This window comes from Acanthochromis polyacanthus, chromosome 7, assembly GCF_021347895.1.
Source record: "Acanthochromis polyacanthus isolate Apoly-LR-REF ecotype Palm Island chromosome 7, KAUST_Apoly_ChrSc, whole genome shotgun sequence".
Taxonomy (NCBI): Eukaryota; Metazoa; Chordata; class Actinopteri; family Pomacentridae; genus Acanthochromis; species Acanthochromis polyacanthus.
Window position 1 is genome coordinate 8808740 of NC_067119.1, and position 17364 is coordinate 8826103.

The 17364-nt window shown below is 40.0% G+C and overlaps 1 protein-coding gene across 1 annotated transcript in view; it reads right to left on the reverse strand.

Moving 5' to 3' along the window:
* The window catches only part of nos1 (nitric oxide synthase 1 (neuronal)), a 61166-nt gene that overhangs the window by 3106 nt on the left and 40696 nt on the right, over positions 1–17364 (reverse strand). Inside the window, exons 11-27 of the mRNA XM_022220349.2 lie at positions 16970–17071; positions 16007–16201; positions 15660–15745; positions 14985–15129; positions 13985–14089; positions 13848–13906; positions 13605–13721; positions 11536–11710; positions 11024–11162; positions 9023–9101; positions 8645–8838; positions 6549–6718; positions 4039–4249; positions 2900–2987; positions 1735–1856; positions 1271–1419; positions 224–418 (exon numbers count right to left, since the gene is read on the reverse strand). Of these exons, the coding sequence (XP_022076041.1) occupies positions 224–418; positions 1271–1419; positions 1735–1856; positions 2900–2987; positions 4039–4249; positions 6549–6718; positions 8645–8838; positions 9023–9101; positions 11024–11162; positions 11536–11710; positions 13605–13721; positions 13848–13906; positions 13985–14089; positions 14985–15129; positions 15660–15745; positions 16007–16201; positions 16970–17071 (2331 nt within the window). The remainder of the gene's footprint in view (positions 1–223; positions 419–1270; positions 1420–1734; positions 1857–2899; positions 2988–4038; positions 4250–6548; positions 6719–8644; positions 8839–9022; positions 9102–11023; positions 11163–11535; positions 11711–13604; positions 13722–13847; positions 13907–13984; positions 14090–14984; positions 15130–15659; positions 15746–16006; positions 16202–16969; positions 17072–17364) is intronic.

Here is a 17364-nt window from a genome sequence, read left to right on the forward strand (position 1 = left end):
TACCCTTGAGTTCACTGATGAAAGTAATCCAGTGGGTGGTGTTTTTAACCTTTTTTTTTAAACAATGACTCAACATGGCTTCATTTTTTTCAACTGTGCCATGCTTGACACTCAGTTACATACACTTTTCAACTACTTCATGTAGGGTTCTAATTAAAATCAATATCCTCCTCGATGGGGTTTAAAAGTGGACACAATGTTGACAGTGTTGCACATCTCTTACCCGGAGCTTACTGATGAAGAAGCCGGCATCCTCCAGGCTCATGTTGCCCTGCTGCTTGATGATTTGCTGGACAGTCTTGAGAACATCTCCGGCCATTGTAACGTCGCCGCACACATAGATGTGTCCACCTTCCTCCCTCAGGCACTGGTACACCGTCTCTGACAGATGCTCTCGCAGTACATCCTGCACGTATTTCTGACAGAGAGGCAGGGAAGAAAGGGTGAGTATGCAGCAAGAGGTCAAGTGTGAGAAGAAGAAAAAAAGCAGGGAAGGAAATATTGTGAATGAAATGAATCAGGAGATTGGGGGGGAAAAAAGTCAAATTTGCAAACAACATCAAAAAAATGGTGAACACAGGAACAAAATATTCTAAGAGTAATGGTAAATTATGCTCTGCAGAACAGGGGTGTCAAACTTGTTTTAATTCAGGTGCCACATAGAGCTCAGTTTGATCTGAAGTGGGCCAGACCAGTAAAATCACAGCATAATAACCTAGATATAACAACTCCAAAATTTTCCCTTTGTTTTAGTGCAACAAAGCACATCCTGACAATGTTAACATTTAAGGAACTATTTTTTTTGTAAAACATCAAGAACAACCTGAAATTTCTTGAGAAAAATAAGTTAATTTTCAACAATATTATGCCTCGGCTTATCATTTACACCTTACAACTTAAAGATCACAGAGTGTCTATAAAGGCACAAAACATTTAGTCACCTGGAACTGCACTTTATAGTACTTTACTTTCTGATCAAAACAGCTTGTCAAGGTCTAAAAATCCTTTTAAATTTATGGTGTTACAAATGTACACTTTGCTGAACTTATTTCTAATAGTAGCAAGAACCATTCAGCACAGCAAAGCAGGCAGAGGCATGAAGAAGACTTAGACGATAGAGAAAAAACTAGAGTGGAAAGTGTTAAAATGGAAACATACAGTGTCAGTTGGAGTGTTGACATTCAAGAATATAAGCACAGCAGTTCTTATTCAGCCTTTTCTCCACTCTGTGCATTTATTTTAAACCCACACAGCAGTTTCATAGTTGTACCTTTGGTTTGCCGGGTTCTCTGGAATAGGCCGTGTAGAGCTCCTTGAACACCTCTTTGTTCTTGGCCTGGATGGTCTCCTCCTTGTAGATGTGGTCCATCTCCGACTGTCGACAGCCGAACACCAGGATCATGGGGCATGACTCAATTCCTTGGAGATGACAAGCAGAGTTACTGTGTTGCTCAGAACAGGAGAATGTGAAGTGATAGTGTATTATCTAAACCACTGACGGGGATTTGGTCTAAATTGCATTATTACACCCAGACGTGTGCGATAGCATTTTAACTGGAAGAATAAATCCATCGGCTTGTCCTGGATATTTTCACAGTGAGACATCAAATTGAAGATTTTATCTCCAGGTGATTTTACAGCAATGGAAATCCACCACAAAGCCTCTGTACGAGTAGGTGACAAATAAATCTCTAAGGAGCGAGGGGGAAAGAAAAAAAGAGAAGTATGTCCAACCGGTGTGCTCAAAGTCATATAGTCTCTGCTGCCAGAAGCTTCTGAATGGAGCGATGCCTGTTCCTGGACCCACCAGGATACACGGTGCTTGGTTGTCTTTGGGAAGCTGGAATGATGGTGCACTAAAACAATACAACAGATGAAAAGTACATTAAAAGAAATATCTTAAAAGCGACCACAAAGCCTATAAAAGTCATATCTGTCTTTGCCAAGAGTTATATGAGAAGACTGAGTCCACTCTCCTGCCTGTATGATATAAAGCCACTTCCATGCTAAGATCTTCAGTATAAGACAACTTTTTGGTTCTTGGAGAGTTTTTCACCTATCATCCAAGAGAATTCGATGAATGAAAGTCACCTGGAACAACAGTTTCTAAACAGAAGAGGGGGAAGCCACTTAACAGGTACTTATAATGCAGTCTTGAGGCACCTCGCTAAAAAGTTTAACTCCCATTAACATGGTAAGGCATTACTCTACTGGCAGTTTTACAAAAATCCATAAGTTGTTGAATTGTTAACGAGTCAATACCCTTGTGAGCAGGGGGTGATCATTTATATCTGGTATTTCCCTATCAGTTTGATAGAGCTGAAGAAGTATCTTGGATTAGAGGCGAAACATTTTCAAGAATCAAAAATATAACTTCCTGTTGCTTTATACTGAAGCTCTTTGGATATCCATGAACTGGATGACTGAGAATCAACATAGATTTTCGTAGCTTAGCAAACAAAGCTACCCTTGCTGTTTCTCGCAGTAATTAAATTTGCCTGGAATACATCTAAAGATCACTAATTAATACATTTATCATGCTTATTTAGTGCAAAATAACACATTTTCCTACACATAACCTCTGGCAAAATGGTGATGTACCATTTTCACACTTAAGCTTCAGCACAAATTAAACAAACACGATAAAACATCCTAATTAGAGAGCTTCAATGGCACCGTTTTTGTGATGTTTAGACAGCTAGCTCTTTTCTAGGGGGTGAATATCGCCACATATTTAGCATGTGGTAAGAAAGTGGGTTCAATTTTCTCATTTGAGTGTTGGCAAGGAAGCAAAGAAGATTATTTTCAACAAATGTCAAACGTGTCTTTTAACATGCCAAAATATAAATTTATTTGCAATTCGGCAAAATTCCCTTAGTAAAAAGGTTTTGATATTTACCCTCGGACGAAACACGGCACCATCTCCCCCTTCTCTATCCTGTTGAGCCACGATGAACACACTCCATGGTGGATAGGCCCCTCTCCATCTGAAAAGGATGATTACCAGGCAAGCACTTTACCTTTTTCCTCCCCTCTGCCTCCCACTCTTTTTAAGTGTGCAAACTAACAGGAGGAGAGTGGCCCGACCGCACTCGCAAGGCTAGGGCCATTTCTCTTGCTGTCTCTCTAAAGGGAAATTGCAGTAATTCAGCTGTTGCTTAGACAATCATAGTAATATGCTTGCACAAGGGCAAATTACGTGTGAGAGAAAATAGCAGTGAGCTGCTACGGTAATGTTTACTGGCTACTTCAAAGACTGAGATTACAGATGCTAACTGCAAAGGTTGAGCTATAACAGCCTTGTGATACGAGGCAGAAAAGCTTACACGAGACCTGGGTATCTAATGCATTTTATATAGTGTCGCTACATACCTGCACTATAAGATAGCATTACTTTTGAACCTACAATTCAGTAAGAAAAGACGTTTTACCTTGCTGACATGTTTCGGCGGTTCAAAAGTAACACTATCTTTCAATAACAAATGACAAAACGAACATAATCAAACATACCTGCACTGTTTTGTTTCATTTGGGTTTGGGCTCATATCTCTAAATTGAATCCGTCTACAGGTATACATTCTTCCTTGGTATCTCTACATCTATATTGCTTGAAATTACAGTTGTGATCTGGCTACCCTGTGAAGCTTTCCAAGATAACTACCAATCAATTTTCTTTGAGGCATCAGAGAGTTTTCAGAGACGCTGAGTCATTTGACTTTTTGAGCCTTTGCAGCAGCCTTGAAGAGGCCGCGGCACGGTGCCTTTTATGTGCAGCATAAACTGAGCATATACAGGGCATATATCAGTAAAAATTCCACAAATACTGTTTCCTTCAAACCCCAGCATGTGAAAAAAATGCCGAAGACCAATTTCAGACCCTGAAAAGCCTCACAGGACCACTAAACTTTACCTTTCTAGGCAGCAGGGAAGACCACGGTAACCGAGGCTACACCTACGCCACTTTAAAATGCTTGGAGAGGCGTAACAGCCGTTCTTGAACTGAACGAAATAACCCTGCTTCAAGAAGTGGCTCCTTACCTCTGGCACGATAGGAGACCACAGCCACTGTGAGGTGGATCTCTCCTGGGTGCAGGTCTGGAGAGGAGCTGATGGAGTAGTAGCGAGGCTGAAGCAGGGGCAGCTGGGTGAGTAGGAGAGTGGAGGGCATCTGGATGGAGGGAAACTCCTCCATCACCTCCACCAGTGTGGGATTGTTGTACCACTTCCACTCCTCATACTCCTGTAAGCCCTGAGGTGAAAAAGAAGAAAGATAAGTGGAGATGAAGCATAAAGGGTTCTTTCTTAAACTCTTTTCAGACACAGGATCTGTACAGTAGTATTGCTGGATGCATCAGCCTGTTAAAGCTAATGTTCCTGGCAGCTTCCTTCAATGATCTCAACCACAGTGATGGATATTGGTCAGTGACGCCAGATTAGACAACACATAACATGAATTTTAATACATAATAATGCCCTAATAAACAAAAGGCTATATCTAAGCTAACAATCATTAGCTAAGCTTGCATTTTTTATTTAAGAACTCCTAAAAACTGATACTTCTCAACACATGACATGATAATCTAGAAACCACTGTAGAAACAATCACATTAGAGTATCCCAACAGTTATAATGGAACCAAGGACCCAATCTGATAACAAACAATTTAATTGAAGCTTATGAACTGTGGCTCTAAATTGAATAAAAGTACGCAACACGACTTGTTAACCTGATTGATTCTGTCTCCATGTCAGGGATAATTTATAATTTTAACTAACTATTGAAGTTATATGGTGCTGCTGTTCCACATCCGCAAATGCATGACTTTTTTTTCCTTTGGCGATGCTTATATAAATCCTACTGCTGTTTGATGCTGCAGGTTGTTAATTAACTCAGAGGAAATATTCCTGCAAAAACCCGGAAGCAACAAAGTAAAGTTCAGCTCCTGGAAACGCTTTGTCAGAAAAAACAAAAACCTACTGGAGTACTGTATGGGTCAGTTTCATTAATCTGAGCTGCTAAGTCTCTGTTTTCATGTCAGAAAAGTTCTATTTGTACACCATTTCTGTTAGCAACCTGTAATTTTTAGCACGCAGGCTGCATCTTTGCTGTCCTCTGAGATTTTTCACCGCTAAAATTGGTGCTGAAATGCAGAAAAAGGCTTCCTTAACACACTTCATACAACTCAAAGTAAATAATGTGACTAGTGCTGTGTTGAAAGTGATACAGACACTACATCCGACCTGGTGTGATTACAGAAAAGTGACCAAGGTGCTTATTCAGACATGAAACTGACATGTTCAGATTAATAGAAAGGGCCTTTAGATATAGTTTATACCTTTCTTTGTTGTTAAATTGTCCTGATTAAGAAGCCAATGTAACTGCCATGATCACAGAACAAGCAGACGGTTGTTTCTTCTTTGGACCCTGTAAATATTTGTGACTTGAGACAAGGAGGCAGCCACAAGACGAGCCATTTATTATTCACTGCCCAACTGTTTTTGTGTGTCATCGCTGACATTTGGATGTGATAAATTTAGAGCCCTGCCACCAGGCTAAAAAACTTTGATATGGTACCGACTTCTGCTTTGTTCTCAGGCCGCTAATGAGCGACACAGCGTTAGAAAGCCTGCTGTGGCCTCCATTCTCAGCCTAAGACACAGTTGGAAGCACCTTATCTACAATTAGCAACATTTTAAGAGCAAAGTACTTTGGCGCCTGCGATTTTCGACCTTGATAAACAGATGGGGTGTTGGGATTTTACACATACCAGGAGCTGCTATCTTTCTCTTTAATGAATTAGTTCTTTCATTCTTTTGAAAACAGACATTACAACTTGTTTGCTTTCTAATGCATTTGTATGCTAAAAAGAAGGTTAAAAAAGGCAGAAAACTATGCATCAGTCCTGAAAAGAGGTAAAGATTGAGCACGTACAAAAATAAAAATGATCTGCAGTGCTGATTCTACTGTACAGTTTCTTTTTCCGAATGCAGAAGCCTTCCATCTTTCCCTCTTGCTTTGGTGACAATGATTCTGTGTATGAGCATATGAGTCACTGCTTGGCCTCATCCAGCCTCTTCCACACATTGACAAAAATGGAGAGTGAATTGTGGGAGGCACTGCAAGGGGGAATGGCTCTGGGTTAGAACGATCAACCGCTTTAATTTGGCGCCAGCTAACTCCTACTGTACGCATTTCCATCGGTGCAAAGTGCATCAAATCGGCTCGCAGACACAGAAACCATCTCCCATATTTTCAGAGCAAACACGGTGAATGTGTTGGTTGCTGCTGAGCCTTAAACACATGGTGACTTTTTATAGACTCGTGCTTTAAAAAGAGTTCTAATTTTTAAAAAAAAGTGAATAATGTCTGCATACATTTGGCTGTCAGACAGAAAACAAGAGAGGATATGTTTGGATTTAGCCTACGCTCATATTTCACAAATCCCTTACGTGTCTGGTCACGACCCAGGCTCAGCACTCAGCACTGCAGGAGCTCAATATTTCGAAAGGTCAGTGTTGATGGTAACACAGAAGACTAAGTGAATTTACCTTACTGAGGATCTCTAGTTTCTTTTTCTGTTTGTCATTGGTTGCCAGAGCAGCAAACTGCTGCAGCAGCACGGGGCTCGGTGGAGTGGTGATGTCCAGGAAGTACTGGAAAGCCTGGTAGATGGTGCAGGGAGGGATACGAGTCTCATTGGTCCAGTTACTGATCACACCTGCAGACAAGGAAAATGTTAAAGCTGTGCTCATTTACATATATATTAAAGGGCAACAGACTCACAGATAACTACCAGACAAAACTCTGCAGCTCCTTCCACCTTCGTGGCATATTTTTGCTTCTTTAAGGTCCTAGTTTTCTTTTGTCCTTTGACCTGTAGCGTTATAAATACTGTCTTCATGCATCAGGCAACCATTTTATTGAAAAGACGTTTCTCTTAAGAGTTAGTTGAAACCAAAGCGAAGGTACGATGATGTGAGCTGAACAGAATTGATTCTCCAAATGGAAGCTAATTGTTTGCTAACAACATCTCCACAACACTTTTAGGAGGTTGCACTTTGTCAGCAGTCTAGTCTGCTGCCCCCAAGTGGCCAAAATAAAAGTTACATGCAACATTTTTTTGTTGTTAAATATGCAGCTCTCATGTCAACTTAGAATTGAATTCACCAAATTTGCAACATGCACGCTGTATTACAGAACAACACATCACTATGTCTAATTCTCTTACACTCATTATAACAAACTTGACCAAGATAGAGCTTTAGAAAATATTCCATCAAAATCCTTTTATTCTACATGTAGAACTAAAAACTCCAAATTTCACAACACAATTGGAAAGCCATTAGTGACACAGCTGTTACCAACAGTTATGTGATAAAAATGCAGGGATCTTTAAGCTGAACTAGGTAAAACTGCATGTTGTGTTTACTCAGCAGATAGGAGACGAGTATGAAAACTAATTCAAAATGTAAGTGGCAAAATATTGATAGTATGAGAGTCACCATTTTTCTTTTCCAGTGTTGGTACCACATTGTGGTACTTTTTAAAGTGCTGTACATGTTGATAACATATTTTTCAGTTTTTGTAAAATAAATAATGTAAGAAATTCGAGGTTTGCTTTACTTTTTTCATGATTTATGGCATTATAACTTTGTCACATTGCATAAAATGAGTTCTCTCTACTTCTGGTCAAGGTTGTGCTGTTTCCATAGAGGTCCAAGACTTCATACAGCAGTAAAAAAATGAACTCATAGTGAGCAAAGATGCGACAGGAGCAAAATATGCCCCAAATTTGCTTGGGGTTTCGAGGGCTAAATAAAGATAGCTACAGTGACATATAAGTTGTTGTCTCTCAATATGTTGGCCTCTTTGATATGTTTTTCTGGGATTTTAAACATGTTTGTGCGTATGGAGCCTAATTATCTCTAATCAGTTTAGTCTCTGGTAAATTTTATAAACCTTCTGTATTTATTCAACCCTAATTAAAGCAGGAAGTCTCTTGAGATCAGTGAAGCAGTATATAAACACTTCAGTAGACTACAGTACACTATAACAGTACTGTGTAGTTGCAAGTTGACGTAAGGGACTTCACTGAGATCATTGATGCTTCTGCTTACAAATGAAGTAAATAATGATACTGATTTTTGTTTGTGTAGGTATATAAACACTTTAATTATGTCCTTTCTGCTTGAAATGCTAAATTGCAGGGTTGAAATAAAGAATTATTCCTAAAACAGTCCAGCAGTCTTGTGTAGTATGGTTGCTGTTGGAAACAGGAGAAATCATTTTCACAGAAGAAGGCTGGAAGTTTAATAAGCTATTATCAAGAGTGTCTAATTGTCAAGGTACATTTTAATCAATTCTGTGTTTAAGAAACACCTTCCTTCACAGTCGCAGTGAAAATCACAGTTAAGTCACCCCGTGTCGCCACAACTGTTGGCCAATACACAGCTTCACTGAAAGATTTCTGGATGTAGACACCTTGCTGAAGTGCGACTTCGTGGTGTCTGCTGAGGCAAGAGAGACCGTTTCTTACTCGCCTTTTGAATTTTGATATTCTGCCCAGATTTCAAACTGCAACCGTCCTGATTTCACGCCTACTGTGTTCGCGGAGTAGCATGACGTCGCCGATAACATCACCCACCTAGAGCCGTGTTCCTCTCCTCCAGGAACTCCACTTTGACTATTTGATTGACAGGTGAAGCGTCCTCCAGCTTATCTATGAGAGCTGTCACCAGGTCCTCGTGGTTGCCAGGGAAGATGCCCAGATGGTCGCCGGGCTTGTAGCGCAGGCTGTCGTGGTTGTTTGTGTGGAGCCGCACAAATATGGTGGATCGACTATAGAAGAGATCAGAGATTTAGGGGGAAACACTGCACCGCTTTCAGTCTGTTCCATGTAGTTCACACACCACTATAAACACAATGAACAGGTTGCACATGAGGAATTAGATCAACTCAACATTTTACAAGTTGAACAAAACACGGTACTAATTATCTTTTTCTTGTGGAAAGTGCTACTTACTTGGATTTGGGACTTTGTAAGTTTTGCGATTCAAGCATCTTTGCTCCATAAACTCTCTTCTTGTGAATAGTATACAATGCTGTGGGCAAGAATAATACTGGATTACATATATTTACATTATTTATGGATTTATTAGACCCGGTCTGCTTGGAAAATGAACTTATGTGGTTTCTTTCTGAGACTTAGATGAGAAGATCAATACCACGCTTGTGTCTGCACATGAAGTACAATTCAAGGTCAGGACCGAAACTTTATTAAACTTTGCATAAAGATTGGAAACAGGAGGTGGTTTAGTAGTTTTTGATGGTGCTATGTGGGGTGACTACTGTATATTTTTGATTAATTAAATCCAGACTTCCAAAGAAAGTTACTGCACACATGTACAATACAACATTAAGGGATTCAAACACCATCACATCCCATAGCATTTATATCAGACAACTATATATTAAAATCATATGGATTGTACCCACTTCAATGCATATTTTAACAATAGGAAACACAAAAAACTATGTTTTTGCTACTTAGGAAATTTTCATACTAATTTCCAGACGTAGCTTGCAGGTATAAACCAGTTTGTAATAACAGCAATTACTCTTTTGAATATCCCCTCTGCTATGGGAAACAACAACAACCACCAATCTAGCAACCTACCACACTGATTATTATACATTTTCCAGAAGATTTTGATCATTCAATGAGGAATCTGCTTGGTTCTTTTGATGAATTAGCCAATTTAATGATAGTACTCTCTTGTGCACACCAAAACAGTTTCCCTGACATTACTTTGCTGGGGCACCATTTCCGTATCTTGAGCTTAGCAACACCCAAGATGACGGTAATTGGTCAAAAGTAATACAAACAATCCAGAACAATAATGAGGTGCAGCCAGACCATTCTGCATGGCTGAAACATCACTGGAGAATGGTCTGGCTATGCGAGACTACTTTCACGTAAATTGTGCAAATTTCCTCCTGGCAGTTGCTTTATACTTCTTGTACAGATCTGAAAATTATGTTAATTTTCCTGTCTAACTCTCAACCAGAAATAGGACAAAATGCAATCTTGACATCTTCAACTGGCGAGGATTCCTTTGTTTCGATCATATAATAACCTCTTAAAAACACTGTCTTGGCAGCCATTATTTTTCAGGATGTTTCCCAGCTTCAAGCATAGTTAATCTATATCTCTTTTAAAATCTCTCTCTGTTCACTGATATAACACATAAAGTTAATCTATATGGATTAAAGTTAGATATTTAGAAATTTTGTCCATGAAACTAATCCTCTCTTGCCTTATAATACCGTAATGTAGCTCTGCACTGTTGAATCTTCTGTATTGTTTCATCCATAATGCATCCTCCCCACTTGCTGCAGTTCAGCACACCAGCTCACCCACAGCTCTGCTTAAAGACTGAAAAACTACTCTACTGAACACAACGGCAAGTTGTTAAAAGTAAGTAAGTAATAAGAGTAATTCAGGCACACATTAGACCCATAAACCGATTCTAAAGAGGAATAATGAGTAAAAACGAAATAGCTGGTTTGTTATGTATGAAACCTCAAAAGTCTGAATCTGTTTTTGAGATTGTCATCAGTACACTGCAGTCTAAAAGCTGAAATGCTCTACATTGTTGTTGACTGCATATTTCACTCATGACATTCTTTCTAGTATCAAAAAACACTGACACGCTAGCACGATAAAATATGTGATTTTCAATGGACAGGGAAGCTTAAAGTTCCACTACTACATTTGGAACTCTGGACCTGGACAGTAACAAGTCTTGATATCACATCACAATTTTTCATTCTACAGCAGAGCCACAGCTCTCAGCTCCAGGTGATGTAACGGCTGAGTCACTGGTCTTGAGCAACAATCCTTCTATCCATCTACGGATGCATTAGGTTATTTTGTGCTGCAGTACTTAGTAGCGCTTATCGCTTCTTTAAATACCAAGAAAGCATCAGCAGATCATTATTCGTTTACTGCAGGATTACGCACCTTCGGTGAGGGCCGGAGCTTCGGCAGTGTATGTCAGGCGGAACTTGCTCTTCTTCCAGCTGCGATCGTTGCTGATCAAGGAGTCGTTGGCCTTCTCAATGTTCACGTCGTCGCCAACACAGAACACGTCACAGGCAGCCTTGATGCGAAACAACAGCAACAACAGCAAGCACAGGAAAGAATACGTGCATTTTACAAATCATCCCTTCACATTCGGATAACAAAGTATTGTTAAAAAAAACAACTTTGTACTGCCTCTGCAAGGTCTGAAGGTTAAGTACCTCGAAACAACTTCAAAGTACTACTTTGACTGTTTGGTTTTATAAAAAGAGCGAGATGGCTTTTTGATTTCGATTGTGTTGTTGTTGTTGCACAGAAAAGATGGATCACATTAGCATCTAAACCTTGACAAGCAACCATCATACTCATCTTGGAATAAAGGACAAAAAACTACCCTTTCTGAGCGCCCCACACTTAACCAAGCCTAAAGGGTCTCAGCCCATGAAACCAACCTTAAAAACTTTCTTGGCCCATGTTCTGAATGACTCCTCCTGGCCACACAGCTCATCTCCTTCTCCCATGCGTAGGATGCGCTCACCCCCCAGCTCTTCAAACAGCGTGTCCACAGCGTGGGCAAAGGCGCAGAAGTGTGGGTAGGCCCTGGAGCCAAGGCCAAACACTGAGAACCTAAACAAAGGCACATGAAGGGAAAAAAAAGATGGAGATGGAAGAGAGGCAGGTAGAGCGAGAGAGAGAGGAAAAAAAAGCAGAACTCAAACATACACAATCCCATGTTAGAAACTCTCCAAATGCAGTTGAAAACAGCTGACGTATTTACAAGCACTTGTCCTGTCTGGGTTTGGATAGATGCAAACGTGAAATAGATCGCCGTTTCACTGTGAAGAAGTCAGTCTGCATCAGATTCATGTTTGAGCAAAATTCCTGTTGTCTCCTGTATTTTAACAGATCAGCAAACTGTCCACTGCAATAACATTTGTCATCCCAAAGGAGCTTTACAGACGCTCTCCTATGGAGTGGGCACTGAGGCAAGATTATAATGAAAAAGCTAAATTAAGAGGAATACTGTGGTTAAGTATGATAATGGCATATTATAAAACTGGCAGAATGGATCAATAAAGTTGCAACTTGTGCATTTTAAATTATTGTATTGCTAAGAAATATGATTATTCCCGTGGCCTTTCTTAATTAAGGACTATAAAATACAGTCCATGTATTTTCTACTTAATCAGTGAAAGTGATTTGTCAATAACTGCTTCCTAATTTAAGGCCAAGCTTTTAAAAAACAATCTCATTTGCATCCAGCAGATATTATTGGTGAAGAAATGTTTTCCTGTGCCATGACTATGCAACAACAGGCAAGAAATGGACAAATAATGACATTCTTAGAGCTGCTAATTACCACAAAAAAGGTAATCCAAGAAGATAGTTAAATGCAAGTAGAACTACTCAAATTGTTAATGTTCCTTAAATATATATCGGGCTTCTGTGTACTGTGCATCATTTTTGAATAGTTATACAATATATCAGTGCTGAAATGCTACATGACTGACTGGTTTTTAGTCTAAAAGACAGAAAAGCTTGTTAACCTTTTGAATATCTGCTAGTGGGTTTTTCAAACAACTTTTTAAAGAAATCTATGAAAAAAAAATCACCAAAATTAGACAATTCTTTAGACTGTAAAAACAGAAATAGCAATCTGATTTTCAACTCGCTCATCTGTGACGTGCAGTTCTGTCAGACTATTGTCAAAAGTACATTTAATCTGTGATAACAGAAAGAATCGTTGTATTTTCAACTTTCTGATGGTCAAGAACTACTCATCTGTGACATGCCGCCAGAAAAACTGAACCAAATCGAAACTCTTATTTCTGCAAAATTACATTTCATTTAAAAATTCATGAAAAATAAATCTTAGCTCTATCCAGACTCTGTTATAAACAAAAAAATCTGGATTTTTCAGTGCAATTGTGAAGTCATTAGTGACTGAGCTGTGACCAACTGTCATGCAATAAAAATTCAGTGACCCTTCTGCTGAACTGCAGGCTGTGTTCACACAAATAGAAGCAAAATATGCAAGCAAATTAAAACATGAAGTTGTAAAATATCTGTAGTATGTAGATTGAATACATTTTTTCTCAGATATATGTCATTATAACTGTGTCAAACTACACAGAAGACATTTTTTAGTTCATTCTATTTCTAGCCATGGTAGTGCTGTTTCCATGGAGGTGCAGGACTTTATACTGGAGTGAAAAATGAGGCCAATGTGAGTAATAATGTGACAATCAGAACTGCTTGCAATTCAAAAAGGTTAAGCCTAGATATAAACACCTGTATGGAAGCATTTCAGTGACTACAGATTAAAATGTGAGGTGTGTAGGAACACGTCGATCTTGTCAGCTTGACCATGTTTTTTTTTTTTTTAATCTTGATGTCTACATCTCTTATCCTGCAAATCACCACATTGTTATGTGTTTGAATACTTAGTATTCTTTAGGCAGGCAAAGTCACACAGAGTCCTGTTAGGGCTCTTTGATTTGATCTGGTTCGGTTTGTTTACCTGACATTAGCGAGGGGTCCAGTGCTCTCAAAGTTAATCCTGGCCTCCGGTTCGTCGCTGGAGGACTTCCGAGTATCAGAGTAAGAGGACACGCTGTTGAAACGGACCTTGTAGCTCCTTCCCAAGGGGGGAGCAAAAGCAAAGAGAAATGAAATGCACTGATGTTTATCTCAGTCGGATTAAAAAAAAGATGAAAAGTGGCATGGATGACTACAAACAGGTGGGTTGAGGGATTGAACTCACTTTCTGTCCTCTGTGTTGGATGTTGGGTGGCGCATTTCCATTAAGGCAGCTCCAAATTTCTGCAGCAACAAACGAGAGACGGTCAGCAGGCGGTGTTGATCAACTAGAGTTGGTAAATATCACATATCTATACATACTTCTCCATTCTCAGGTGGATCTCCGTTTCCAAATGTGCTGGTCACCACTAAAACCAGCGTCTCGTGCTCCAGATCCACCACATCATATTCATCCATGGACCAGACCTGCATAAAGAAAAGAGCATTATGTTGAGAGAATCTTATACATGGTCTTTATCTCGCTCTTGTCTCCTATACACACACACTCCAAATGACAGATGACTTGAGCGTGTAAATTAAGGCCGAACACACAGCCTTTGGCAGAGGAGGAGGCTGTAATGACCACTCTGTCCTCGCCTCTAACGAGATGATAATATGCTGCTGCCGCACAACGAGCAGCCATGATGCACACCACTCAGCGTGATGGTGTTTGTCTGCCACGGGCCGCAACTCGCGTTTCACATACATGCACAACCACACACACGACCGGAAGGCGTGAAGAAAAAACAGGCTTTAGCCCCACAACAGCGGCGATTTGCCCCTCGGCATTCAGCATCTGCCCTGTGATCTATCTACAGCACACCCACTCACTGACACACACATTTGCACACTTGCATGCATCTTCTTGTGTGATTGATCACACTGGGGAGAGGCAGGAAAGGGAAAATAAGACATGACCTGGAGGAAAAAAGCACATAGTGTATGATTGAGCACAGCATCTTTTTTTTCTTTTTTTTTTGTAAACACATTTGTACAGCCAGGGGTGCTTCAGGATCTCGTCTCAAAGCTACTGCTCTGCTCAACGCTTGGATGGTTAAATCTTGCCTTTGACCCTGCGGTGCTTTTTGTTGCATGAGAGATGTAAGAAAAAAAGATGTGACAAAAGACACACTTTCTCCTCCAACCCTCTTCCCGTCGTCTGTACTCAGCTGGCATCTGCTCGGCTTCATCATCCGGAGAGCGGGGAGGGGAGGGGTGGCGGCGTCTTTGAATTGCTCCCTTTTTCAATTAGACATCGGTACAATGACACACAAGCTCGAACTTTGGGGAAAGCGATGATGCAAGGTGGGAGCAAGCGTACCTTTGCGTCAAAGGCGTGCTTGAAGATTTCACACAGAGTTTTGGCATAATCTTGCGATTTCCCCGTCTCTGTGGCGAACAGTATGGTGGCTTTAACCCTCTTGGCCATGGCTTGGCCCATGAGCTTCGCCGAAAACTTCACAGCTCTGCAGAGGTGAGCAGACACAGATACAGATCAGACAACAACTTTTTGAGAGCTCGCTCATGCTGATAAGTCCGATAAAACATTGCCTTTCGAGCCAGCGATGGAAGGTAGTGAGGTTCACTGTAGCAGACAGCCACGGATGGATGACAGTTGTGATTACCTAGCTTGTCATATCCTCGAGGCAATTATATTAATAGCACAACATGCACGAGCACAAGTGCATGCAAACACAGACAAAACTCTGATTACTCCCCGAGGGGTTGATTGGATGAATTTCACTGCTGAGTACACCAGCTTCCTTCTCATGTGCCTAAGTTTTTTGCCAGGAAAGTCATTACCCGCCTGGCCTTAAATTAACATATACACATCATTATTATTATATTTGACATTTAGGGCCGCAGTGTAACCTTGAGTCTATCATTGAGCCAAAGAGGGAAAACAAATTGTACAGTTGGAACAGTTGGAAACTAGCTTTATAGCTAAAACTGGTACATTTACAGAAAAAAATTAAACAAAACCAACTGTACGTACTTGGCGAGTTTCTTGAATCCGATGGCTCTTTTCTTAGTGGGTGTCCCATTGACTCCTTTCCACACATGGGTATTCCAAGGATCAGGCTGTTGCAGGTGGAAAAAATACATTAAAGTAGTCTTTCATTAAGGGTATTTCATATACAGAGTTATATTCTACGGTAGTCAAGAATTTTCTGGGTATTTTGATTGTAATTTCCCATAATGTTTTCCTGGGATCCTGGAATGATAACTTAGAACAGATATTGGCAACTCTGCTAGTTTTATTGTAAATTCATGGTGTCAGGACATGTAAAGGTTGATTAAAACACAACAAATTGATGTTTAGGAATTCCAGGAAACTCTCACCTGGTACTCAAAGGACGGGGTGAGGCGGTAGTTGAGCATTTCTTGGTGGAAAACCGGCGTGATGCTTCCTGACATGGGAGGAACTATCCACACCCAGTCTCCAGGACAACCTCCTCGAACCCGATACTCGTTTTCCATGTGCTTCATGAACGACTCTGTAGCTGAATGATGGTCGACTATGGTCACTTTGCAGGACTGAAAATAGGAAGCAAAGCCAGAAGGGGTCATTTTGCAATCAAATTTGGCATGTTTTATTTTACTGATGAATGCTTTTTGGGTTATAATCCACTTTAGAATCAATCTATGTATGTGTATGTTGGTCTGACAAACAGAAATAGCTAAACCTGTACCAGGTGTGTTTCGCTACATATTGAGCATAAAGTTGAGAAGTCTGTTATGTTTTAGAAGCAATTTAAGATCTTTAAATATTGATGGTTCAACTTTTTTCACTATAAAACTTTATTGATTGTAGTCACTGTGAATCCAAGAAGCGACGGAAAAACTTTTTAGAACCTTAAACCTAGGATAGACAGTATGTTTGAGGCATTATTGTGGGAAAATTCCATAATAACCTTTCCGCGCATTTAATTCAAGTGGTCTGAGATGGAAAGCAGATTTCCACATCTACTCTTGACTCCATTTTCCGACAGTAGAAAATCTAGACTTCAGCCAATTATAAGGGCTTCTGAGATCAGGTGAGATGGTACAAGAAGCTACAAAGTTACCACGGTGTGATTTAAACATGATTTTACTGAAGGGAGTGTGGCTTGACTCCAGTGTGAATTCAGAATTTAAAGTTCATTTTAATTTGACTTTATTGCACTTGCATATGCCTGTGCTCATCTTGTGGGAGGGGCTTAAGAAAAAGAAGAGCTGCAGGTGTTCGGCTGTAGATTTCTGCCTACTCCAGATTTAACACTTGCTTTTTAATGTTTTAAATCTTTAAATGAATGCTGCATGTACCTGGAAGCTGTAGAGAACAGCAATGTTGATCTCCACCAGCGCCTGGTCTTTCCAAAGGGATGAAGTCTTCCTGGTGTCTAAGGCCATCTTGTTAGCAACCTCCTACAAAATACAGAAAGGAAGGATTAACATGACAGTTGTGATGTAAAAATCACTGTGCACTTGCTAGTCATAATTGCTAAATCTCTTCTTTCTCTCATGTCTAAACTTGAACTGATAATACATACACTTTAGAATTCGATTTTAAAACAGAACATATTAGTTTTACTGTACATGTTCGAGTTATTTCAACATTATCTGTGTATCCTTAGCCTTGATTATGATGTTACATGTTTGCTACATTACTGTAGAAAGCAACGGGACAATCCATCTGTTTAAGTTAAGGTACAGGGTTC